At 47.7% G+C, this 27,360-nt stretch overlaps 2 protein-coding genes across 2 annotated transcripts; one reads left to right on the top strand and one right to left on the bottom strand.

Moving 5' to 3' along the window:
- Window positions 1-5,411: 5,411 nt before the first annotated feature.
- LOC139273414 (zinc finger protein 239-like) lies at window positions 5,412-10,233 on the bottom strand. The gene is made up of 2 exons (XM_070890305.1): window positions 10,198-10,233; window positions 5,412-6,606 (listed from the first exon to the last, which is right to left on the bottom strand). The coding sequence occupies exon 2, from the start codon at window positions 6,249-6,251 to the stop codon at window positions 5,661-5,663; it is 591 nt and encodes a 196-aa protein (XP_070746406.1). The 5' UTR covers window positions 6,252-6,606; window positions 10,198-10,233; the 3' UTR covers window positions 5,412-5,660.
- Window positions 10,234-14,102: 3,869 nt separating this feature from the next.
- Window positions 14,103-14,489, top strand: LOC139274057 (gastrula zinc finger protein XlCGF71.1-like). The gene has a single exon (XM_070891112.1). It carries the CDS (start codon window positions 14,103-14,105, stop codon window positions 14,487-14,489), a length of 387 nt encoding a protein of 128 aa, XP_070747213.1.
- Window positions 14,490-27,360: the final 12,871 nt, after the last annotated feature.

The following is a 27,360-nucleotide window of genomic DNA, read 5'->3' as shown; positions in this document are numbered from 1 at the left end:
AGAGGTGATCTTATTGAAACTTATAAGATAATGAGGGGCTTGACAAGGTGGATGCAGAGAGGATATTTCCATTCATAGGGGAAATTAAAACTAGGGGACATAGTCTTAGAATAAGGGGCTGTCCATTTAAAACTGAGATGGGGAGAAATTTCTTCTGAGGGTTGTAAATCTGTGGAGTTCTCTGCCCCAGAGAGCTGCGGAGACTGAATCATTGAATATATTTAAGGCGGATATAGACACATTTTTGAGTAATAAGGGAGTAAAGGGTTATGGGGAGCGGGCTGGGAAGTGGAGCTGAGCCCGGGAAGTGGAGCTGAGCCCAAGATCAGATCAGCCATGATCATATTGAATGGCGGAGCAGGCTCGAGGGGCCAAATGGCTTACTCCTGCTCCAGTTTCTTATGTTTCTTTTGTAAGATCCCTCACAGCCCTGACTTTGCCTTTTTGAGGAACTGTGGCATGGTGTGGCTGCATTAGAGAGGGAGGGGCAGCGCACCAGGTAGAGACCATAGAGAGAAAGGAGGAAAGGTAGAGAGGGGCAGATGGATAGAAAGTGGATGACTGTCAGAGAGAGCTGGCTGATCAGAAAAAGGAACAAAAAACAAAGGAAGAGTGGCACAGATAGAGAGGGAGAAGAGGGCAGAGGGGTTGAGGAGAGGTGACAGGAGAGATGGAAGACGATACACAGAGAAATAGAAAGTCAGATCTTTCTCCTTCCACATTTCAGCGGTCAAGAAATTGAAGACTGTTTATATTGTGGCATCAATGAGGCTCAAAGTGCTTGGTTAGATTACGTCGAGCTCTTTTCATATAATGGGGTGGAGATCTGTACCTCACCATAGAATCAGTCACATACTATTTCATAACCAGGTATAGCTTTTGTTTTCCATTTTTGGCAGATAACCAATTTTTAGCAATTGATCCAACATGATGCTGATGTCAATGGCAGAATGGATAATTTGCAGTGTCCTCTGGTCACTGGGCGAACTGACCCCTGGGTTGTATCTGTACATCTGCAGTTTAGCTTTACCTATCCTGTTACTTGCTGTCACCATAAGAAGATAAGAAATAGGAACAGGAGTATGCCATTTGACCCTTTGAGCTTTCAATGAGATTATGAATGATCTTCTACCTCAACTCTACTTTCCTGCACTATCCCCATATCCCTTGATTCCCTTAATATCCAAAAATATATTGATGTCTGTCTTGAAGATACACAACGACTGTACATCCATTGCCCTCTGGGGAAGAGAATTCCAAAAATTCACCACCTTCTGAGCGGAGAAATTTCTCATCTCAGTCCTAAATTGCCGATCCCTTATTCTGAGACTATGTTCTAGACTCCCTAGCCTGGGGAAACATCCTCCCTACATTTATCCTATCAAACCCTGTAAGAATTTTGCTGGTTTCAATGAGATCACCCCTCATTCTTCTAAACTGTAGAGAAGGAGTAAGCCTAGTCTACTCAATCTCTCATAGGACAATCACCCCATCCCAGAAACAGTCTGGTGAACCTTTGTTGCACTCCCTCTACGGCAAGTATATCCGTCTTTAGGTAAAGAGATCAAAACTGTACACAATACTCCAGGTGTGGTCTCACCAGGACCCTATATAATTGCAGTAAGAAGCCTTTTCTTTTATACTTTAATCATCTTGTAATAAAGGCCAACATACAATTTGCTCTCTTAATTGATTGCTTGTTAATTGATAACTTCCTGTGATTTTTGTACCCAGGTCCCTCTGAACACCAACTTCTCTCCACTTAAAAATACTCTGCTTTTCTATTTTTTCTACCAAACTGGATATCTTCATATTTCTCCACTATATTCCATTTGTCATGTTTTTGCCCACGAACTGAGCCTGTCTATATCCCTTGAAGCCTCTTTGTACCCTCCTCACAAATTGCATTCTCACCTAGCTTTGTATCATTAGCAAACGTGGATATACAGGTTGTACTCTCCAGTCCGGGACTCTTTAGTTTTGAAATATCCTTTGTCTGGCATCAGTCCCGCGCTGTTCAATGACGTATGTGGGCCGGGCAAGGAAAAGGAAGGGCAGGTGGCTGACTGAGGCACCAAAGCTGGGCCTGGCCCCAGGTTCTGTGTCTCTCCCCACCTGCCATCCGCCGCCCACTCTCCCCCTGCTCTCCCCCCGATGCCTGCTCTCCACCTACCTCCCTGCCCCGCCGCTTCTCTCCCCTCCCCGGGTCGCTGTCAGCAGCTGACCTCCCGAGGTCCAGAAGAATCTCTGGTCCAGCACCGGTCAGTTCCCAAGGATGCTGGACCAGAGACAACCAACTGTATAACATTTGGTCCTCTCATCCAAATCATTGATATATATTGTGAATAGCTGAGTCCCAAGCACCAATCCCTGTGGTACGCCACCAGCTACAGCCAACCTGCCAACCTGAAAATGAACCGTATATTCCTACTCTGTTATCTGTCCGCTAACCAATCCTCAATCCATGCTAGTATATTACCCCCAATCCCTTGAGCCCTAATTTTGTTCAATAACCTCATGTGGCACCTTATCGAATGTCTTCTGAAAATCAAAATGCACGACATCCACTGGTTCCTCCTCATCTGTTCTGCTAGTTACAACCTTAAAAAACTCAACAGATTTGTCAAACATAATTTCCCTTTCATAAAGCCGTGTTGACTCTGCCTAATCTTATTATTCTCTAAGTGCCTGTTACCACATCCTTAATAATAGAATTGAGCATTTTCCCTATTACTGATGTCAGGCTAACTGGTCTGTAGTTCCCCATTTTCTCTCTTCCTCCTTTCTTAAATAGCCCAGTTACATTTGCTACCTTCCAAACCACTGGAACCGTTCTGGAATCTATGGAATTTTGGAAGGTGACATCCAATGCATCCACTATTTCTATAGTTACCATTTTCAATACCCTAGGATGTAGGTCATCAGGTCCAAATGATTTATCGGCATTCAGTCCCATTATTTTCTCCAGTAGCATTTTTTTACCAATACCAATTTCTTTAACTTCCTCATTCTCACTGGACTCTGGGTTGTCCAGTAGTGCTGGCAAATTTTTTGCACCTTCTTCCATGAAGACAGACACAAAATATACATTTAATTTCTCTGCCATTTCCTTGTTCCCCATTATAATTTCTCCTGTCTCAGCCTGTAGGGGACCTACATTTACTTTTGCTAATCTTTTCCTTTTTACATACCTATAGAAACTTTTGCAGTCTGTTATTTTGTCTCTCGATAGTTTACTCTCATTCTAGTTTCCTTTTCTTTATCAATTTCTTGGTTCTCCTTTGCTGAATTCTAAAATCTTCCCAGGCTTACTGCTCTTTTTGACAACATTATAAGCATCTTACTTTCATCTAACACTATCTTTAACTTCTCTTGTTGGCCACAGTTGGACTACTATTCCTGTGGGGTTTTTGTACCTTAAAGGAATGTATGTTTGTTGTAAATTATGAATTAATTCTTTAAATGCTAGCCATTCCTTTTCTACCATCTACCTTTTAATGTAGTTTCCCAATCTACCTTAGCCAACTCTCCCCTCATACCTACATAGTTTCCTTTGTTTAGATTTAACACCATAGTTTTGATTTAACTAAATCACTTTCAAATTTAATGCAAAATTCTATCATGTTATGGCTACTCTTCCCCAAGGGCCACTTTCCTACATGATTATTAATTAACCCTTTCTTATTGCACAATACTAGATCTAAAATAGCCTGTTCTCCAGTTGGTTCCTCAACATGCTGATCTAGAAAACCATCTTATATACCTTCCATTAATTCATCCTCCACACTATTGCTGCAAATTTAATTTGTCCAGTCTATATGCGAAGTCCTCATGATTATTATATTACCTTTGTTACAAGCACCTCTAATTTCCTGATTTATACTGTGCCCATACATTACCACTGTGGTTTGGGGGCCTATAAACAACTCCCACCAATGTTTTCTGCCCCTTGCTGTTTCTTAGCTCCACCCAAACTGATTCCTATTCTTGATTTCCCGAGCTAAGATCCTTTCCTTCTACTATCTTTATCCCATCCTTTATTATCAGGGCTTCCCCTTCTCCTTTTCCATTTTGCTATCTCTTCTAAAAGTTCCATATCCTGGAATATTTAATTCCCAACTGTGGTCACTTTGCAACCACATCTTCATAATGATTATTAGATCAAACCTATTCATTTCTATCTGCGCTATAATTCATCTATTTTGTTGTGGATGCTTCATGCATTCAGATAAAGTGCCTTTAGCTTTGACTTTTTTCTATTTTTCCTTGATGTCTCCTCAGTCAGTAATGCCCTATTACCTTTGTTACTCTCTCTGTCCCTTCCTGACCCACACGGCTTATTTTTACCCCAAACTCTGCTCTAGAGTCTTGACCTGTTGCTTTTTTTCTGTATCTAAACCGTGCTGTACTTTTCTGGATCTCCCCACCCCGCCTTCAATAGTTTAAAGCCCTGTTTACTGCCCTAGTTATTCGATTCGCCAGGACACTGGTTCCTGCCCAGCTCAAGTGGAGCCCATGGCAAGGGAACAGCTCCCTCTTTGCCCAGAACTAGTGCCAGTGCCCGTAAAGAAAAAAACCACTGCCTCCCACACCATTCTTTGAGCTATGCATTTACTGTTCTAATCTGCTTATCCCTGTAACAATTGGTGTGGGGTCCAGGTAACAATCCCGAGATTATTACCTTTCAGGTACAGCTTTTTCATTTGGACCCCAACTCCTCCATCTCTTTCAGCAGAACCTCATTCCTAGTCCTACCTATGTCGTTGGTTCCTACATGGTCCACGACAACTGGATCCTCCCCTTCCCATTCCAAGTTCTGCCTCTGACCCAGGGAGGGGGGCAGTGTGTGATGTCCCTGTGGGGTGCAGTATGTTCAGTGTCTGACCCTGAGCTGCCCCAGGGAGGGGGGCAGTGTGTGATGTCTCTGTGGGGGTGCAGTATGTTCAGTGTCTGACCCTGAGCTGCCCCAGGGAGGGGGCAGTGTGTGATGTCCCTGTGGGGGTGCAGTATGTTCAGTGTCTGACCCTGAGCTGCCCCAGGGAGGGGGCAGTGTGTGATGTCCCTGTGGGGTGCAGTATGTTCAGTGTCTGACCCTGAGCTGCCCCAGGGAGGGGGGTAGTGTGTGATGTTCCTGTGGGGGTGCAGTATGTTCAGTGCCTGACCCTGAGCTGCCCCAGGGAGGGGGCACTGTGTGATGTTACTGTGGGGTGCAGTATTTTCAGTGTCTGACCCTGAGCTGCCCTCATTCCTCCTGCTCTAGGGGGCAGTCACGCTCCTCTCAATCGGAGTTAGTTGGAGGGACAGCATCATCTACTGGACACCGGCGGTATTTCAAGGCACTTCATGTCCGGCTCCATCCCAGAGAAATCCAAAACCAACCTGCAGATTCAATTCATTTTATTATCAATTGTTATCAAAGTTTAGCTCAATTTGTTGCAGCTTTCAGTATTTGAAGAAATCCCTTTAAAGAGTTAAGTATGGATGCAAACACAATCAGCATTATTTTTATCTGAACCTATTCCCGTTGATTAATTGGTCAAATATCCAGAATATTAAACTCCAGCCCAGTTATAGGGGAATCAATATCAGCAGAAAGAAACCTCAACTGTCAGAATGGACACGGTTGAGTCTGGGATAACAGCAGAATCCAAACCCTGCAATCACTTGTGAACTTGCTGGTGTCTCAGCAGGCTGGATGACTGAGTAAATCCCTTCCCACACACTGAGCATTTGAACGGCCTCTCCCCAGTGTGAACTCGCTGGTGTATCAGCAGCTGGGATGAGGTAGTGAATCCCTTCCCACACACTGAGCAGGTGAACGGCCTGTCCCCGGTGTGAACTTGCTGGTGTGTCAGCAGGTCTGATGAGGTAGTGAATCCCTTCCAACACACGGAGCAGGTGAATGGCTTCTCCCTAGTATGAACGTGCTGGTGTACCTGCAGGTGGGATGACCTAGCGAATCCCTCTCCACACTCAGAGCAGGTGAACAGCCTGTCCCCCGTGTGAACTCGCTGGTGAGTTAGAAGGTTGGAATAACAAGTGAATCCCTCCCCACACACGGGGCAGCTGTACGGTCTCTCCCCAGTGTGAATAAGCTGGTGTCCCATCAGGTCGCTCGACCGAGTGAATCGATCCCCACACACGGAGCAGATGAACAGCCTCTTCGCAGTGTGACTACGTCGATGAATTTCCAGCCGTGATCGATAATTGAATCTCTTCCCACAGTCCCCACATTCCCACGGTTTCTCCATGGAGCTGGTGTCCTTGTGTCTCTCCAAGTCGGACGATCAGTTGAAGCCTCGTCTACACACAGAACACGTGTACGGTTTCTCCCCGCTGTGAATGGTGCGATGTTTTTTCAGGCTGTGTAACTGGTTAAAGCTCTTTCCACAGTCAGTGCACTGGAATACTCTCACTCAGGGGTGTGTCTCGGTGCTTTTCCAATCACACTGATGTTCGAAATCTGTTCCTACAGACAGAACAGAGAAACATTTCTCCTTCCACATTCAAAAGCCAATGATATTCAGGTGCTGAGGAATTGAGTGTTTCTGTCAGATCTCGACATGATGTTTAGTTTGAGTTTCTCAATCCTGCCCTTCTAATACCCTGGAAAAGGAGTTTACAAAAACCATTACTTCAAGTACAGGACAGAAATTCAGAAGAGACAATTCTAGATTCTATGGAACATTCTTTCCTCTCTTGTTCCTCCAAAGCTGTAAATCCCTGTCCCACACACTCTCTGTCCTTGCAGCTTTCCTTTTATCATTAACAACTTTTATTTATAAATCGCCTTTAACGTAGTAAAACATCCCAAGGCGCTTCACAACAGTGTCACAAGACAAATCGGATAAATTTGACAGAAGAAGAAATTAAAGCAGATGACCAAAAGCTCGGTCAGAGGTAGGTTTTAAGGAGCGTCTTAAAGTAGGAAAGCGAGGTAAAGAGGTTTAGGCAGAGAGTTACAGAGCTCGGGGCCCAGGGAACAAAAGGCACGGCCACCGATGGTGGAGCGATTATAATCAGGATGTTCAGAGGCCATAATTTGAGGAGCGCAGACATCTTGTGGGGTTGAGGCTGGAAAAGATCGGAGTGTTTATAGACAACGATTAAATGCTGCGCAGCCGCTTTCTGCACAGCGCATGTGCAAAACATCCACTTCACTGTTGTTCACGTCCGCTTCACACCCTGCGATTGGTTAGAAGCGGCACACAAAAAACCCACAAACACAGCCGGGGGGGGGGGAGGAGACGGGACGGGGAAAACGGGGGCGAAGACAGGACGGGACAGGTGGGAGGAGACTGGACGGGAGAGGTGGAGGAGTGACTGGACAGTGGGGGGGGGGGGGGGGGGGGGGGAGAGAAAGAGAGAGAGAGAGACTGGGCAAGTGGGGGTGGGGGGAGAGACAGGACATGGGGGGGGCGGGGGAGAGACAGGACCGGGGGGGCGGGGGAGAGATAGGACGGGGGGAAGAGACAGGGCGGGGGGGGGGGGGGGGGGGGAAAGAGACAGGGCGGGGGGGGGGGCGGGGGAGAGACAGGACAGGGGGTGGGAGGGGAATGACAGGACGGACGGGGGGGGCGGGATGGGACCAGGGGGGTTGGGGGTGGGGAAAGAGGGGGGGATGTGGTGCAGGGATACAGAAGTCCCTCAGCTTTCCCGGGAACGCCCCCCACCTCCATAACTCACTCTGTCGAACTAACAATCCGCCCAGTCATTCTGGGGGGTTGTCTTCGTCTGTCTGTGGCAGTCTGCGTGAGTGTGTCAGCCTGTGTGTGCGTGTCTGTGTGTACGTGTGTGTCTGTGTGTTTCTCTTCCCCTCCCCACCCATGCGTGTCTTTCTCTCTGGCCCCCCCACGCCCTGTGTATTTCTCTTTCTCCCCCACACCCCGTGTCGCTCTTTCCATCTGCCCCACCCCACCGTGTATTTCTCTCTCTCTCTCCCTCCCTCCCCCCCATTGTCTCTCTCTCCCTCCCCCCGCTCCCCCATCCCACGTCTCTTTCTCACACCTCTCCCAGGACATTCACACTCTGCCCCCTGTTACCTCTCCCCCCGGGACACTCACCCTCAGCCCCTGGCTCCCTCTCCCCCCGGGACACTCACCTTCAGCCCTGGGACACTCACCTTCAGCCCCTGGGACACTCACCTTCAGCCCCTGGGACACTCACCCTCGGCCCCCTCTCTTCCCCACCCCCCCGGGACACTCACCCTCGGCTCCCTCTCCCCCCCGGGACACTCACCCCAGCCCCCTCTCCCTCCCGGGACACTCTCCCTCAGCGACCTTTCCCCAGGGACACTCACCCTCGGTCTCCTCTCTCCCCGGGACACTCACCCTCGGCCTCCTCTCTCCCCGGGACACTCACCCTCGGCCTCCTCTCTCCCCGGGACACTCACCCTCGGCCTCCTCTCTCCCCGGGACACTCACCCTCGGTCTCCTCTCTCCCCGGGACACTCACCCTCGGTCCCCTCTCCCCCCGGGACACTCACCCTCGGTCCCCTCTCCCCGGGACACTCACCCTCAGCACCCTCCCCCGCCCCCCGCGGGACACTCACCCTCGGTCCCCTCTCCCACCGAGACACACTCCCTCGGTTCCCTCTCCCCCCCGAGACACTCTCTCTCGGCCCCCTCCCCCCCCCCGGGACACTCACCCTCGGCCTCCTATCTCCCCGGGACACTCTCCCTCGGCCTCCTCTGTCCCCGGTACACACTCCCTCGGACCTCTCTCCCCCCGGGACACTCTCCCTTCTCTGTCCCCGGGACATTCACCCTCGGCCTCCTATCTCCCTGGGACACTCACCCTCGACCCCCTCTCCACCCCCGGGACACTCTCCCTCAGGACCCTCTCCCCCCCCGGGACGCTCTCCCTCAGGCCCCTCTCTTCCCCCCCCCCCCACGGGACACAATCCCTCAGCCCCCTCTCCCCCCACGGGACACTCTCCCTCAGCCCCCTCTCCCCGGGACACTCTCCCTCAGCCCCCTCTCCCCCCCAGGACATTCTCCCTCTCAGCCCCCTCTCCCCACCCCCGGGACACTCTCCCTCGGCCCCCTCTACCGCCCCCCCGGGACACTCTCCCCCCCCGGGACACTCTCCCTCAGCCCCCTCTCCCCGGGACACACTCCCTCAGCCCCCCGGGCACTCTCCCTCGGCTCCCTTTCCCCCCGGGACACTCTCCCTCGGCTCCCTTTCCCCCCGGGACACTCTCCCTCGGCTCCCTTTCCCCCCGGGACACTCTCCCTCGGCTCCCTTTCCCCCCGGGACACTCTCCCTCGGCCCCCTCTCCCCCCCCGGGGCACTCTCCCTCGGCCCCCTCTCCCCCCCCGGGACACACTCCCTCGGCCCCCTCTCCCCCCCGGGACACACTCCCTCGGCCCCCTCTCCCCCCCCGGGACACTCTCCCTCGGCCCCCTCTCCCCCCCCGGGACACTCTCCCTCGGCCCCCTCCCCCCCCCGGGACACTCTCCCTCGGCCCCCTCTCCCCCCCCGGGACACTCTCCCCCCCTGGACACTCTCCCTCGGCCCCCTCTCCTCCCCGGGATGCTCTCCCTCAGCCCCCTCTCTCATCCGGGCAGTCTCCCTCGGCTCCCTTTCCCCCTGGGACACTCTCCCTCGGCCCCCTCTCCCCCCCGGGACACTCTCCCTCAGCTCCCTTTCCCCCCGGGACACTCTCCCTCGGCTCCCTTTCCTCCCGGGACACTCTCCCTCGGCTCCCTTTCCTCCCGGGACACTCTCCCTCGGCTCCCTTTCCTCCCCGGGACACTCTCCCTCAGCCCCCTCTCACCCCCCCCCCCCCCCCCCCGGGACACTCTCCCTCAGCCCCCTCTCACCCCCCCCCGGGACACTCTCCCTCGGCCCCCTCTCCCCCCCGGGACACTCTCCCTCGGCTCCCTTTCCTCCCGGGCCACTCTCCCTCGGCTCCCTTTCCCCCCGGGACACTCTCCCTCGGCCCCCTCTCCCCCCCGGGACACTCTCCCTTAGCCCCCTCTCCCCCCCGGGACACTCTCCCTCGGCCCCCTCTCCCCCCCGGGACACTCTCCCTCAGCTCCCTTTCCCCCCGGGACACTCTCCCTCAGCCCCCTCTCACCCCCCCCCGGGACACTCTCCCTCAGCCCCCTGGCCACTCTCCCTCGGCTCCCTTCCCCCCCCCGGGACATTCTCCCTCGGCTCCCTTTCCCCCCGGTTCCCCTCAGCTCCGCTCACCTTCCGCCATCTTGTTTCTCTTCACCAACGGCCGGCTTCCGGGGATACTGGACATGCGCAGTGCCGCCTCACAGCGCGCTCAGGGAGGCGTTGTCCGCCCCTGCAATTGGCTGATTTACCTGATTGACAGTCCACCCACCAATTGCAGCCCTGTATCTGCCATTTACCCCGCCCACTCCCACAGTAGGAGGCGGGCTCGCTCTGGGTCACGTGGCTGCGATTCGAACTGCGCCGTCGTTCACTCTCGGTCAGTGACGTCACCAATCCGGCAGCGCGAAGGGGTGTGTGACGTCAGTACCCTAGCAACGCAGTCTGTGTGACATCAGTAACCTGGCAACGCAGTCTGTGTGACGTCATGTAGCGACCTCACAGGATGGCGTATACCGAGCCTGGCAACAGGGGAGGGCACCGAAGCCACAGGATGGGCGTGTACCGAACCTGGCACCAGGGAAGGGCACAAACCCCACAGGATGGCGTGTACCAAGCCTGGCACCAGGGATGGGCACTGACCCCACAGGATGGCCATGTACCGCACCTAGCACCAGGGGCAGGGAGGGCACTAGGAAAAGCATTGGTTGTCACGTGTGTGTCCAGCAGGATGGGAGCTGTGGGTTTTATCATCAGTGACGGGCCCAGTTTACGCAGGTGTATTGGCGCTGCATGGCCTAAGTGCAGCCATCTTGGGACAGCAACAAGGAGAGAATGTTCTGAAGTTCTATCCTGTATTTAGTGATGGCTTTTGTAAACTCCTTTTACAGGGTATTAGAAGGAGAGGATTAGCACACGGGAAACTCAAACTCAACGATCACATCCATATCTGCCAGAGTCAGTTGATTCATCGGGAGCTGATTATCATCGGCCTTTTGGCATGGAAGGATAAATGTTTGTCTGTTCTGTATGTGGGAAAGGATTTCAAACATCAGTGCAACTGGAAAAGAGACACACACATCCGAGTGAGAGTGTTCCAGTGCACTGACTGTGGAAAGAGCTTTAATCAGTTACACGGCCTGAAAAACATCGCACCATTCACAGCGGGGAGAAACCGCACACATAGACCATAAGAACATAAGAAATAGGAGCAGGAGTAGGCTATCTGGCCCCTCAAACCTGCTCCGACATTCAATAAGATTATGACTGATCTGATCTTGTCCTCAACTCCACTTCCGTGCCCGCTCCCCATGGTCTCCCCTGGACTCCCTTATCTTTCAAAAATTTGTCTATCTCCACCTTAAATATATTCAATGAACCAGCCTCCACAGCTCTCTGGGGTAGAGAATTTCAAAGATTCACGACCCGCTGAGAGAAGAAACTCCACCTAATTTCCATTTTCAATGGGCAACCCCTTATTCTGAGACTATGCCCACTAGCTCTAGAGGAGGGGAAACATGCTCTCTGCATCTACCCTGTCAAGCTCCCTCAGAATCTCATACGTTTCAATAAGAACACTCTTCTAAACTCCAATGACTATAGGTCCAACCTGCTCAACCTTTCTTCATATGACAACACCTTCATCTCTGAACTGCCTCCAATGCAAGTATATCCCTCCTTAAATAAGGAGATCAATACTCCAGGAATGGTCTTACCAACAGTACAGTTGTAGCAGGACTTCCTCCCGTTTATATTCAAGCCTCTTTGCAATAAAGGCCAACATTCCATTTGCTTTCCTAATTACTTGCTGTTCGTGCATGCTAACGTTTTGAGTTTAATATACAAGGACCCCCAGATCCCTCTGTGCTGCAGCAGTTTGTAATCTCTTCCCAAATAAATAATAATTTGCTTATTTATTTTTCCTTACATTTTCCCACATTATACTCCATCTGCCAATCTTTTGCCCATTCATTTAGCCTATCTATATCACATTGTAGATTCTTTGCATCCTCCTCACAACTTGCTTTCCCATCTATCTTTGTATCATCAACAAATTTGGCTGCATTACACTCGATCCCTTCATCCAAGCCATGAATATAGATTGTGAATAGTTGAGGCCCCAACACTGTTCCCTGTGGCACCCCACTGGTTACCTGAAAATGACCCATTTATTCTGACTCTCTGTTTTTTGTTAGTTAGCCAATCCTCTACCCATGCTAATATATTATCCCCAACCATGTGATCTCTTATCTTGAGCAGTTACCTTTTATGTGGCACCTTTTAGAATGCCTTCTGGAAATCCAAATATACAACATCTACTGGTTCCCCTTTATCCACCCTGCTCGTTACTTCCTCAAAGAACTCCACAAATTTGTCAAACATGATTTCCCTTTCATAAGACTATGTTGACTCTTTTTGACTGCATTATGTTTTTCTAAATGTCCTGCTACTACTTCCTTAATAATGGACTTCAACATTTTCGCAGATGTTAGGGTAACTGGTCTATAGTTTCCTGCTTTCTGTCTCCCTCCTTTCTTAAATAGGGGCGCTACATTTGCAGTTTTCCAATCTGCTGGGACCTCTCCAGAATCCAGGGAATGTTGATACATTACAACCAATGCATCCATTATTTCTGCAGCCGCTTGTTTTAAGTCCCGAGAATGCAGACCATCAACTCCAGGGGACATGTCCACCTTTAGTTCTATGAGTTTGCCTAGTACGTTTTCTCTAGTGATAGTGATTGTTTTAAGTCCCCCTCCCCACCCCCGCACAATAGCCCCTTGATTATCAATGTTTGGGATGATTTTAGTGTCTTTTACCGTGAAGATGATACAAAATATTTGTTCAAAGTCTCTGCCATTTCCCTGTTTCCCATTCTTAATTCCCCAGCCTCATCCTTTAAGGGAGCAACATTTACTTTAGCTAATCTCATCCTTTTTACAGACCTGTAGAAGCTCTTACGGTCTGTTGTTATATTTCTTGCTAGTTTACACTCATAAACTATTTGCTCTCTCTTTATCATTTTTTTAGTGTTTATACACATGTTCTGTATGTGGACGAGGCTTCAACTGATCGTCCAACCTGGAGAGACACAAGGACACCCGCACCACAGAGAAACCGTGGAAATGTTTGGATTGTTAGAAGAGATTCAATTAACATACCCAGCTGAAGACTGTTGAGAGACTGTTCACCTGCTCCTTCTGTTGAAAGGGATTCACTCAATTGCCCAGCATGCTGACAAACCAGCGAGCTTGCACTCGGGAGAGACCGTTCACCTGCTCAGTGTGTGGGAAAGGATTCACTTGTTCATCCCACATCACTGCACACCAACTTGCTCACTGATGAGAGACTTTTTAAATGCTCCGACTGTGGGAACAGCTTGGAAACCCTCTGAGGAACTGATTAAACACCAGCGAGTTCACACCGATGAGAGACCGTTCTGTTGCTCTCACTGCGGGAAGAGGTTCTGGTAGTCATTCCGTCTGGCTGAACACCAGCTCCTTCACACTCATGAGTGTCCATTCAGTTCCTCTCACTGTGGGGAGAAGTTCATACAGTCATTGCAACTCGCTGAACACCAACAAGTTCACACCAAGGAGAGACCATTCAACTACTCCGTGTGTGGGAAGGGATTCACTTATTCAGCCAATCTTTTGGAACACAAGTGAGTTCACACCGGGGAGAGGCTGTTCCTATGTTCAGTATGTAGGAAACGATTTACTCATTCAGTCAACCTTTTGGTGCACAAGCGAGTTCACACCGGGAAGAGGCCGTCCACCTGTTCCATCTGTGGGGAGGGATTCACTTATTCATCCAACCTCACTCTGCACCAGCGAGTTCACACTGGGGAGAGGCCATTCGCGTGCTCCGTGTGTGGGAAGAGATTTACTCAGTCATTCGACCTGCTGATACAACAATGAGTTCACACCAGTGAGAGGCCGTTCACCTGCTCCGTGTGTGGGAAGAGATTCACTCACTCCTCCAGCCTCCAGAATCACCAACTCACTCACACTGGGGCGAGGCCATTAACCTGCTCCATGTGTCGGAAGAGATTCGCTCGGTCATCTGACCTGCTGATACACCAACGACTTCATATCAGGCAGACGCCGTTCACCTGCTCTGTGTGTGGAAAGCAATTTGTTCAGTCATCCACCCTGCTGACACACCAGCAAATTCACACTGACGAGAGACCTTTTAAATGTTCTGACTGTGAGAAAACCTTTAAAACAAGTAATGAGCTGTGGACACACCAGCGCACTCACACTGGGGAGAAACCGTTCACCTGCTCCGTGTGTGAGAAAGGATTTGCTGCATCATCCCAGCTGCCAAGACACCATCGAGTTCATACTGGGGAAAGACCATTCAGCTGCTCCGTTTGTGGAAAGGGATTCATTCAGTCATCCCACCTGCTGAAACATCAGTGAGTTCACACATTACGACCAAAGTTGGATTCTGTTGTTATTGCTGCTGATAGTCACATTCAGGGCTAACCATGTTCATTCTGATGGTTGGGGTTTGTTTCTGGTGATAATGATCCCCATAACTGGCTGAAGATTAATATTCTGGATCAAGGCAAAATAAATAAATAACCTGCCCCTGTTATTCCAGTTCTAGTGCATGCCTCTATTATTATAACTCTAGATCTTGTCCCTATTGTATTCAATATAGTATGTTTCTGGTATTGGTAACGTAAATCCACTTCTGTTAGTGTTACACTATCACCTCTTTCAGTTATTATTGCTAAAAAACTGTTTTAATTATTAAAGACTTGTTTCCAGTGTAAAACTAGACCCTGTCTCTCTAGATATTACACTGGGACCTGTCTCAGTTAATACTGCACTAAGAGCTGTCTATGTTTATATTAATCTCGACCCAGCCTTACTATACTAGGCGATGCCCACAAATATTGGAAGTGATTGGGAAAGAAACAGTGAAAGCAACAGCCAGATAAAAAAAGACTGGAAACAGAAACAGTACAAATTTCGCTGGAGACTTGCAAATGTTTCATTCATTTCCAAACGAAGGACACAATGAGCCAGAGAATGACAGATTTAGTAACCTTACGGCAGGTATAGGTACAGTTTCAGTTTTACCATCACCTGCACCAATCATCACACACTGGAGGTAAATATCAGGAGAGTCTGTGATGGTAAGGTGATCACTGGACAATAAAGTGCAGAGACTGGGGGGTAGCTGATCATTATCCTCGGTGTGATTTAATCCCCTTTTCACACTGAATACTGTGGACAGACATGGTCACCTTGGTAATGGAATGGTCAATGTGACATCACTTTCTAAACAAGACAATGGATTATCAATAAATGTTAAAGGTATTAAACACACTGCAACTACAATTTAAATAAAAGGAAATTTCTGTGGGATTCACGAGCAAACAGTAAGAATTATGTGTATATATACATTATCTATCTATCTATCTATCTATCTATCTATCTATCTATCTATCTATCTATCTATCTATCTATCTATCTATCTATCTATCTATCTATCTATCTCTGTCTACCTCTCTATCTACCGCTCTGTCTAGAACATAGAAAATAGGTGCAGGAGTAGGCCATTCGTCCCTTCGAGCGTGCACCACCATTCAATAAGATGATGGCTGATCATTCACCTCAGTACCCCTTTCCAGTTTTCTCTCCATACCCCTTGATCTCTTTAGCCATAAGGGCCATATCTAACTCCCTCTTAATTATATCCAACAAACTGGCATCAATAACTCTCCGTGGGAGGGAATTACACAGGTTAACAACTCTCTGAGTGAAGAAGTTTCTCCTCATCTCAGTCCTAAATGGCTTACCCCTATCCTTAGACTATGTCCCCTGGTACTGGACTTCCCCAACATCGGGAACATTCTTCCTGCATCTAACCTGTCCAGTCCCGACAGAATTTGATGTGTTTCTATGAGATCCCCTCTCATCCTTCTGAACTCCAGTGAATACAGGCCCAGTCGGTCCAGTCTCTCCTCATATGTCAGTCCTGCCATCCCTGGAATCAGTCTGGAGAACCTTCGCTGCACTCCTCAGATAACGAGACCAAAACTGAACACAATATTCCAGGTGAGGCCTCACTAAGGCCCTGCTCCTGCAGCTGCAGTAAGACCTCCCTGCTTCTAAACTCAAATTTTCCAGAATTTCCCTTTCATAAATCCATGCTGACTTGGACCAATCCCCTCACTCCTTTCCAAATGTGCTGCTATTTCATCTTTAATAATTGATTCCAACAGTTTCCCCACTACTGATGTCAGGCTAACCAGTCAACTGCAATAAGACCTCCCTGCTCCTATACTCAAATCCCCTAGCTATGAAGGCCAACATACCATTTGCGTTCTTCACCGCCTGCTGTACCTGCATGCCAACTTTCAATGACTGGTGCACCATGACACCCACGTCTCGTTGCACTTCCCATTTTCCTAATCTGCTGCCATTCAGATAATATTCTGCCTTCGTGTTTTTGCCACCAATGTGGATAACCTCACATTTATCTACATTATACTACATCTGCCACTCGTTTGCCCACTCACCTAACCTGTCCAAGTCACCCTGCAGCTTTTTAGCGTCCTCCTCACAGCTCACACTGTCACCCAGCTTAATGTCATCTGCAAACTTGGAGATATTACACTCAATTTCCTCATCCAAATCATTAATGTATGGTGTAAATAACTGGGGTCCCAGTGCTGAGCCCTGCGGCACCCCGCTAGTCACTGCCTGCCATTCTGAAAAGGACGCATTTATCGTGACTTTCTGCTTCCTGTCTGCCAACCAGTTCTCTATCCACGTCAGTACATTATCCCAATACCATGTGCTTTGATTTTGCACGCCAATCTCTTGTGTGGGACCTTGTCAAAATTCTTTTGAAAGTCCAAATACACCACATCCACCGGTTCTCCATTGTACACTCTACCAGGTACATCCTCAAAAAATTCGAGAAGATTTGTCAAGCAGGATTTTCCTTTCATAAATCCAAGCTGACTTGGACCGATCCCATCATTGCTTTCCAAGTGTGCTGCTATTTCATCTTTAATCATTGATTCCAACAGTTTCCCCACTACTGATGTCAGGCTAACCGGTCTACAATTACTCACCTTCTCTCTCCCTCCCTTCTTAAAAAGTGATGTTACATTAGCCACCCTCCAGTCTATAGGAACGATCCAGAGAGGATAGACTGTTGGAAAATGATCACCAATGCATCCACTACTTCTAGGGCAACTTCCTTAAGTACTCTGGGATGCAGACTATCAGGCCCCGGGGATTTATCAGCCTTCAATCCCATCAATTTCACTAACACAATTTCCTGCCTAATAAGGATTTCCTTCAGTTCCTCCTTCTCATTAGACCCTCGGTCCCTTAGTATTTCCGGAAGGTTATTTGTGTCTTCCTTCGTGAAGACAGAACCAAAGTATTTGTTTAACTGGTCCGCCATTTCTTTGTCCCCCATTATAAATTCACCTGAATCTGACTGCAAGGGACCTACGTTTGTCTTCACTAATCTTTTTCTCTTCACATATCTATAGAAGCTTTTGCAGTCAGTTTTTATGTTCCCAGGAAGCTTCCTCTCATACTCAATTTTCCCCCTCCTAATTGAACCCTTTGTCCTCCTCTGCTGTATCATAAAATTCTCCCAGTCCTCAGGTTTGCTGCTTTTTCTGGCCAATTTATATGCCTCTTCCTTGGATTCAACACTATCCTTAATTTCCCTTGTTAGGCACAGTTGAGCCACCTTCCCCGTCTTATTTTTGCTCCAGACAGGGATGTACAATTGTTGAAGTTCATCCATGTGATCTTTAAATGTTTGCCATTGCCTATCCACCGTCAACCCTTTAAGTATTACTCGCCAGTTTATTCTAGCAATTCACATCTCATACCATCGAAGTTACTTTCCTTAAGTTCAGGAACCTAGTCTCTGAATTAACTATGTCACTCTCAATCTTAATAAAGAATTCTACCATATTATGGTCACTCTTCCCCAAGGGGCCTCGCACAACAAGATTGCTAATTAGTCATTTCTCATTACACATCACCCAGTCTAGGATGGCCAGCCCTCTAGTTGGCTCCTCGATATATTGGTCTGGAATACCATCCTTAATAGAAACATAGAAACAAAGAAAATACGTGCAGGAGCAGGCCATTCTGCCCTTCTAGCCTGCGCCGCCATTCAATGAGTTCATGGCTGAACATGAAACTTCAGTACCCCCTTCCTGCTTTCTCGCCATACCCCTTGATCCCCCGAGTAGTAAGGACTTCATCTAACTCCCTTTTGAATATATTTAGTAAATTGGCCTCAACTACTTTCTGTGGTAGAGAATTCCACAGGTTCACCACTCTCTGGGTGAAGAAGTTTCTCCTCATCTCGGTCCTAAATGGCTTACCCCTTATCCTTAGACTGTGACCTCTGGTTCTGGACTTCCCCAACATTGGGAACATTCTTCCTGCATCCAACCTGTCCAAACCCGTCAGAATTTTAAACGTTTCTATGAGGGCCCCTCTCACTCTTCTGAACTCCAGTGAATACAAGCCCAGTTGATCCAGTCTTTCTTGATAGGTCAGTCCCACCATCCCGGGAATCAGTCTGGTGAATCTTCGCTGCACTCCCTCAATAGCAAGAATGTCCTTCCTCAAGTTAGGAGACCAAAACTGTACACAATACTCCAGGTGTGGCCTCACCAAGGCCCTGTACAACTGTAGCAACACCTCCCTGCCCCTGCACTCAAATCCCCTCGCTATGAAGGCCAACATGCCATTTGCTTTCTTAACCGCCTGCTGTACCTGCATGCCAACCTTCAGTGACTGATGTCCCATGACACCCAGGTCTCGTTGCACCTCCCCTTTTCCTAATCTGTCACCATTCAGATAATAGTCTGTCTCTCTGTTTTTACCACCAAAGTGGATAACCTCACATTTATCCACATTATACTTCATCTGCCATGCATTTGCCCACTCACCTAACCTATCCAAGTCACTCTGCAACCTCATAGCATCCTCCTCGCAGCTCACACTGCCACCCAACTTAGTGTCATCCGCAAATTTGGAGATACTACATTTAATCCCCTCGTCTAAATCATTAATGTACAATGTAAACAGCTGGGGCCCCAGCACAGAACCCTGCGGTACCCCACTAGTCACTGCCTGCCATTCTGAAAAGTACCCATTTACTCCTACTCTTTGCTTCCTGTCTGACAACCAGTTCTCAATCCACGTCAGCACACTACCCCCAATCCCATGTGCTCTAACTTTGCACATTAATCTCCTGTGTGGGACCTTGTCGAAAGCCTTCTGAAAGTCCAAATATACCACATCAACTGGTTCTCCTTTGTCCACTTTACTGGAAACATCCTCAAAAAATTCCAGAAGATTTGTCAAGCATGATTTCCCTTTCACAAATCCATGCTGACTTGGACCTATCATGTCACCATTTTCCAAATGCGCTGCTATGACATCCTTAATAATTGATTCCATCATTTTACCCACTACCGAGGTCAGGCTGACCGGTCTTTAATTCCCTGCTTTCTCTCTCCCTCCTTTTTTAAAAAGTGGGGTTACATTGGCTACCCTCCACTCGATAGGAACTGATCCAGAGTCAATGGAATGTTGGAAAATGACTGTCAATGCATCCGCTATTTCCAAGGCCACCTCCTTAAGTACTCTGGGATGCAGTCCATCAGGCCCTGGGGATTTATTGGCCTTCAATCCCATCAATTTCCCCAACACAATTTCCCGACTAATAAAGATTTCCCTCAGTTCCTCCTCCTTACTAGACCCTCTGACCCCTTTTATATCCGGAAGGTCGTTTGTGTCCTCCTTAGTGAATACTGAACCAAAGTACTTGTTCAATTGGTCTGCCATTTCTTTGTTCCCCGTTATGACTTCCCCTGATTCTGACTGCAGGGGACCTACGTTTGTCTTTACTAACCTTTTTCTCTTTACATACCTATAGAAACTTTTGCAATCCGCCTTAATGTTCCCTGCAAGCTTCTTCTCGTACTCCATTTTCCCTGCCCTAATCAAACCCTTTGTCCTCCTCTGCTGAGTTTTAAATTTCTCCCAGTCCCCAGGTTCGCTGCTATTTCTGGCCAATTTGTATGCCACTTCCTTGGCTTTAATACTATCCCTGATTTCCCTAGATAACCACGGTTGAGCCACCTTCCCTTTTTTATTTTTACGCCAGACAGGAATGTACAATTGTTGTAATTCATCCATGTCTGTTATTGCCCATCCACAGTCAACCCCTTAAGTATCATTCGCCAATCTATCTTAGCCAATTCACGCCTCATACCTTCAAAGTTACTTTTCTTTAAGTTCTCCAGGAGATCCTCCTCCACCGCATTGCTACCAGTTTGGTTAGCCCAATCAATATGTAGATTAAAGTCGCCCATGATAACTGCTGTACCTTTATTGCACACGTCCCTAATTTCTTGTTTGATGCTGTCCCCAAACTCACTACTCCTGTTTGGTGGTCTGTACACAACTCCCACTAGCGTTTTCTGCCCTTTGGTATTCCGTAGCTCCACCCATACCGATTCCACATCATCCAAGCTAATGTCCTTCCTTACTATTGCATTAATTTACTCTTTAACGAGCAACACCACCCTGCCTCCTCTTCCTTTCTGTCTATCCTTCCTAAATGTTGAATACCCCTGGATGTTGAGTTCCCAGCCTTGGTCACCCTGGAGCCATGTCTCCGTGATGCCAATTACATCATATCCGTTAACTGCTATCTGCACAGTTAATTTGTCCACCTTATTGCGAATGCACCTCGCATTGAGACACAGAGTCTTCAGGCTTGTCTTTTTAACACCTTTGCCCCTTTAGAATTTTGCTGTAATGTGGCCCTTTTTGCTTTTTGCCTTGGGTTTCTCTGTCCTCCACTTTTACTTTTCTTCTTTCTATCTTTTGCTTCTGCCCCCATTCTACTTTCCTCTGTCTCCCTGCGTAGGTTCCCATTCTCCTGCCATATTAGTTTAACCCCTCCCCAACAGCACTAGCAAACATTTCCCCTTGGACATTGATTCCGATCCTGCCCCGGTGCAGACTGTCCAGTTTGTACTGGTCCCACCTCCCCCAGAACCGGTTCCAATGTCCCAAGAATTTGAATCCATCCCTTCTGCATGACTCCTCAAGACACGTATTCATCTGAGCTATCCTGCGATTCCTACTCTGACTAGCACGTGGCACTGGTAGCAATCCTGAGATTACTACTTTTGAGGTCCTACTTTTTAATTTAGCTCCTAGCTCCCTAAATTCGTCTTGTAGGACCTCATCCTGCTTTTTACCAATAGCGTTGGTACTTATATGCACCACGACCACTGGCTGTTTACACTCCCCCTTCAAAATCTCCTGCACCCACTCCGAGACATTCCTTGACCCTTGCACCAGGGAGGCAACATACCATCCTGGAGTCTTGGTTGTGGCCACAGAAACGTCTATCTATTCCCCTTACAATAGAATCCCCTACCACTATAGCTCTCCCACTCTTTTTACTGCCCGTCTGTGCAGCAGAGCCACCCATGGTGCCATGAACTTGGCTGCTGCTGCTCTCACCTGCACTATCCTCTCTATCTAACCCTCTATCTATCCCTCGATCTATCCCTTTACCTCTCTATCTACCCCTCTATCTACCCCTCTATCTACCTCTTACCTACCGAGCATTTATTTCAAAAGCAAAATAATGAGGATGCTGGAACCTGAAATAAAAACAGAAAATGCTGAAAATCTCAGCGGATCAGGCAGCATCTGTGGAGAGATAAACAGAGTTAACGTTTCAGGTCGATGACCCTTCGTCAGAACTGGCGAATGTTTGAAAAGTACAGATTCTTAAGGCACACTGAAAGGGGGAGAGGAAAACAGAACCAAACGGAAGGTCTGTGGTGGAAGGCAGGAGATATTAGAGAGACGAACGGGATGATGGGCGGAATTTAAATGGTAATGGAAGAAGTTAGAAAAAGGTTATTCTATATAGGGTGTGAAAGACAGAATAATGACCAGCCGCGATTGGAGATAAAGAGAAAAAAAACGTAAGATATGATGGGGGGGTGGGGGGCGGGATGGTGGTGGGAGGGCAGAGGTTATCTGAAATTGTTGAACTCGACGTTGAGTCCAGAAGACTGTAAAGTGCCTAAACGAAAGATGAGATGCTGTTCCTTGAGCTTGCATTGAGCTTCATTGGAGCAGTATAGGATTTATTTCTGTGGACTTTTGAATCCTGCGGCAGCCCATCCACCAGCACTTGCTGGGTCAGGATATAAAGAGACCACATCCTGTTCCTCCTCCCACTGCCTGGGGGAATGGGGCAGATATTTAAAGGGACTCCCCCTTCTCTGCCTATTTATTGTTAAAGTGGGGGTGAGGGGTCTTCTTTGGCAGTCCCCCAGAATCAAAGATGACTTCAGAGTCTAGTTTATCTTCCAGTATCAGAGGACTTCACTAACAGAGCTCCCATTAACACTCGCTCCCTTCTGTACTGTGACGTGATTGTAAAGCTGTCTATTTCAGTGACTTGAGCCTTTCTAAAATGTTTCACTGTTTTTTGATGAACCGTTTGACTTGCTTCTTTAACTTGGAAAGACTTCAGAATTCTGCAATGTGACGAAAGTTTTGTTTAAAGTTGGAATAAAATTTCTTTCAAAATATTCTGTTCTAAACCTCTCCCAATCCGCCAAATTTCGGAACACTGCAGTAGTGACTGGGAAAGTCCTAAATTCAATCCGTGATCTGGGCTGTTAGTTGATCTCAGCCAAGGCAGCAGTTCAGGGGCTATAATTGGCATCAGTACCATGGGCTAAAGAGTAATCATCAGCCAATGCCTCTGCTCTTGGGAAGTGTGTGGATGTTAATTGAGCGCAGGATTGGACTTGGCTGTGATGCCTACCGCAGTGGAAATTCTGCTGGCACTCATCGTGTAGGCTGATGGTGAGGCATGAGAGGTTAACTGCGGCAGTTGGCGAGAGGTGGGAGCAGCATCGGAGCGGCCGACAAAAGGCCCAGCGGGTGTTCCACAGGCAGCGGCAGTTGGTGAGAGGTGGGAGCAGCATCGGAGCGGCCTATAAAAGGCGTACCGGTGCAGCTACAGCGGGAGAGAAAGCAAAAACGAAGTAGAAAGGAATCAAAAGGTGACGTCACAGCCAATGGGGTAAGTGATTGGCTGGTGATTGGTGAGTAGCTTTTCTTTTTATTTTTATATCAGTAAGTAAACTGTAGCATTGTTATTACCAATTTAAGGGTATCTAAGGGTTAAGGCATGGCAGGAGAGATCGGTCACGTGATATGCTCCTCCTGTGCCATGTGGGAACTCAGGGATGCTTCCGGTGTCCCTGACGACTACATGTGTAAGAAGTGTATCCGCCTCCATCTCCTGATGGACCGCGTTGCGGAATTGGAGCTGAGGGTGGATTCACTCTGGAGCATCCACGATGCTGAGTATGACATAAGTGGCACGTGTAGTGAGTTGGTCTTACAGCATGAGAAGGATCCACAGCCAGCTAGGGAATGGAAGACCAGCAGGAAGAGTAGTACAAAGAAGGTAGTGCAGGGATCCCATCTGGTCATCCCTCTGCAAAACAGATACACTGTTTTGAGTGCTGTTGAGGGAGATGACTCATTAGGGGAGAGCAACAGCAGCCAAGTTCATGGCACCGTGGCTGGCTCTGTTGTACAGGAGGGCATAAAAAAGAGTGGGAGAGTGATAGTGATAGGGGATTCAATCATAAGGGGAATAGATAGGCGTTTCTGCGGCCGCAATCGAGAGTCCAGGATGGTATGTTGCCTCCCTGGTGCAAGGGTCAAGGATGTCTCCGAGCGAGTGCAGGACATTCTGAAAAGGGAGGGAGAACAGCCAGTTGTCGTGGTGCACATTGGTACCAACGACATAGGTAAAAAAAAAGGGATAAGGTCCTACGAGACGAATTTAAGGAGCAAGGAGTTAAATTAAAAAGTAGGACCTCAAAAGTAGTAATCTCGGGATTGCTACCAGTGCCACATGCTAGTCAGAGTAGGAATCGCAGGATAGCACAGATGAATACGTAGCTTGAGCAGTGGTGCAGCAGGGAGGGATTCAAATTCGTGGGGCATTGGAACAGGTTCTGGGGGAGGTGGGACCAGTACAAACCGGACGGTCTGCACTTGGGCAGGAACGGAACCAATGACCTAGGGGGAGTATTTGCTAGTGCTGTTGGTGAGGAGTTAAAGTAATATGGCAGGGGGAGGGGAACCAATACAGGGAGACATGGGAAACAAAAAGGAGACAAAAACAAAAGACAAAAAAGAGATGAGTAAAAGTGGAGGGCAGAGAAACCAAAGGCAAGAAACAAAAGGCAAGAAACAAAAAGGGCCACTGAATATAAAAGGGCTGCATGAGGGGTAAAAACTAAAAATCATGGTTTAAAAACTGGGATGAAAACACTCTACCTAAATGCACGCAGCATTAGAAATAAAGTAAATGAGTTGACAGCACAAATCATTACAAATGGGTATGATTTGGTGGCCATTACAGAGACATGGTTGCAAGGTGGCCAGGACTGGGAATTAAATGTACAGGGGTATCTGACGATTCGGAAAGATAGGCAGGAAGGGAAGGGAGGTGGGGTAGCTATGTTAATAAGGGATGATATCAGGGCAGTTGTGAGGGATGATATTGGCTCCAATGAACAAAATGTTGAATCATTGTGGGTGGAGATTAGAGATAGTAAGGGGGAAAAGTCACTGGTCGGCGTAGTTTATAGGCCCCCAAATAATAACTTCATGGTGGGGCGAGCAATAATCAAGGGAATAATGGAGGCATGTGAAAAAGGAACGGCAGTTGTTATGGGGGATTTTAACCTACATATCGATTGGTCAAATCAAATCGCAGGGGGTAGCCTGGAGGAGGAATTCATAGAATGCATACGGGATTGTTTCTTAGAACAGTATGTAACAGAGCCTACAAGGGAGCAAGCCATTTTGTAACTGGTCCTGTGTAACGAGACAGGAAAAATAAACGATCTCCTCGTAAAAGATCCTCTCGGAATGAGTGATCACAATATGGTTGAATTTGTAATACAGATTGAGGATGAGGAAGTTGTGCCAGAAACGAGAGTACTATGCTTAAACAAAGGGGACTACAGTGGGATGAGGGCAGAGTTGGCTAAAGTAGACTGGAAACAAGGACTAAACGGTGGCACAATTGAGGAACAGTGGAGGACTTTTAAGGAGCTCTTTCATAATGCGCAACAAAAATATAATCCAGTGAAAAAGAAGGGCGGCAAGAGAAGAGATAACCAGCCGTGGATAACCAAGGAAATAAAGGAAAGTATCAAATCAAAGACCAATGCGTATAAGGTGGCCAAGGTTAGTGGGAAACTAGAGGATTGGGAAGATTTTAAGCAACAGCAAAGAATGACTAAAAAAGCAATAAAGAAAGGGAAGATTGATTACGAAGGTAAACTTGCGCAAAACATAAAAACAGATAGTAAAAGCTTTTACAGATATATAAAACGGAAAAAAGTGACTAAAGTAAATGTTGGTCCTTTAGAAGATGAAAAGGGGGATTTAATAATGGGAAATGTGGAAATGGCTGAGACCTTAAACAATTATTTTGCTTCCGTCTTCACAGTGGAAGACACAAAAACCATGCCAAAAATTGCTGGTCATAGGAATGTGGGAAGGGAGGACCTTGAGATGATCACTATCACTAGGGAGGTAGTGCTGGACAGACTAATGGGATTGAAGGTAGACAAGTCCCCTGGTCCTGATGAAATGCATCCCAGGGTATTAAAAGAGATGGCAGAAGTTATAGCAGATGCATTTGTTATAATCTACCAAAATTCTCTGAACTCTGTGGAGGTACCAGCGGATTGGAGAGCAGCTAATGTAACGCCTCTGTTTAAAAAAGGGGGCAGGCAAAAGGCAGGTAACTATAGGCCAGTTAGTTTAACATCTGTAGTGGGAAAAATGCTTGAAACTATAATTAAGGAAGAAATAGCGGGACATCTGGATAGGAATAGTGCAATCAAGCAGACGCAGCATGGATTCATGAAAGGGAAATCATGTTTAACTAACTTACTGGAATTCTTTGAGGATATAACGAGCATGGTGGATAGAGGTGTACCGATGGATGTGGTGTATTTAGATTTCCAAAAGGCATTCGATAAGGTGCCACACAAAAGGTTACTGCAGAAGATAAAGGTATGCGGAGTCAGAGGAAATGTATTAGCATGGATAGAGAATTGGCTGGCGAACAGAAAGCAGAGAGTCGGGATAAATGGGTTCTTTTCCAGTTGGAAGTCAGTGGTTAGTGGTGTACCACAGGGATCAGTGCTGGGACCACAACTGTTTACAATATACATAGATGACCTAGAGGAGGGGACAGAGTGTAGTGCAACAAAATTTGCAGATGACACTAAAATTAGTGGGAAAGCGGGTTGTGTAGAGGACTCAGAGAGGCTACAAGGAGATTTGGATAGGTTAAGCGAATGGGCTAAGGTTTGGCAGATGGAATACAATGTCGGAAAGTGTGAGGTCATCCACCTTGGGAAACAAAACAGTAAAAGGGAATATTATTTGAATGGGGAGAAATTACAACATGCTGTGGTGCAGAGGGACCTGGGGGTCCTTGTGCAGGAATCCCAAAAGGTTAGTTTGCAGGTGCAGCAGGTAATCAGGAAGGCAAATGGAATGTTGGCCTTCATTGCGAAAGGGATGGTGTACAAAAGCAGGGAGGTGTTGCTCCAACTGTATAAGGTATTGGTAAGGCCGCACCTGGAGTATTGCGTGCAGTTGTGGTCACCTTACTTAAGGAAGGATATACTAGCTTTGGAAGGGGTACAGAGACGATTCACTAGGCTGATTCGAGAAATGAGGGGGTTAACTTATGATGATAGATTGAGTAGACTGGGTCTTTACTCCTTGGAGTTCAGAAGGATGAGGGGTGATCTTATAGAAACATTTAAAATCATGAAAGGGATAGACAAGATAGAGGCAGAGAGGTTGTTTCCATTGGTGGGGGAGACTAGAACTAGGGGGCACAGCCTCAAAATACGGAGGAGCCAATTTCAAACCGAGTTGAGAAAAAATTTCTTCTCCCAGAGGGTTGTGAATCTGTGGAATTCTCTGCCCAAGAAAGCAGTTGAGGCTGGCTCATTGAATGTTTTCAAGTCAAAGATAGATAGATTTTTAAGCAATAAGGGAATTAAGGGTTACGGGGAGAGGGCGGGTAAGTGGAGCTGAGTCCACGACCAGATCAGCCATGATCTTATTGAATGATGGAGCAGGCTCGAGGGGCTAGATGGCCTACTCCTGTTCCTAATTCTTA

This window comes from Pristiophorus japonicus, chromosome 9 (assembly GCF_044704955.1).
Source record: "Pristiophorus japonicus isolate sPriJap1 chromosome 9, sPriJap1.hap1, whole genome shotgun sequence".
NCBI lineage: Eukaryota > Metazoa > Chordata > Chondrichthyes > Pristiophoridae > Pristiophorus > Pristiophorus japonicus.
The sequence above is the reverse complement of the archived record's forward strand: the minus strand, read 5'-3'. Positions and strand labels throughout refer to the sequence as shown.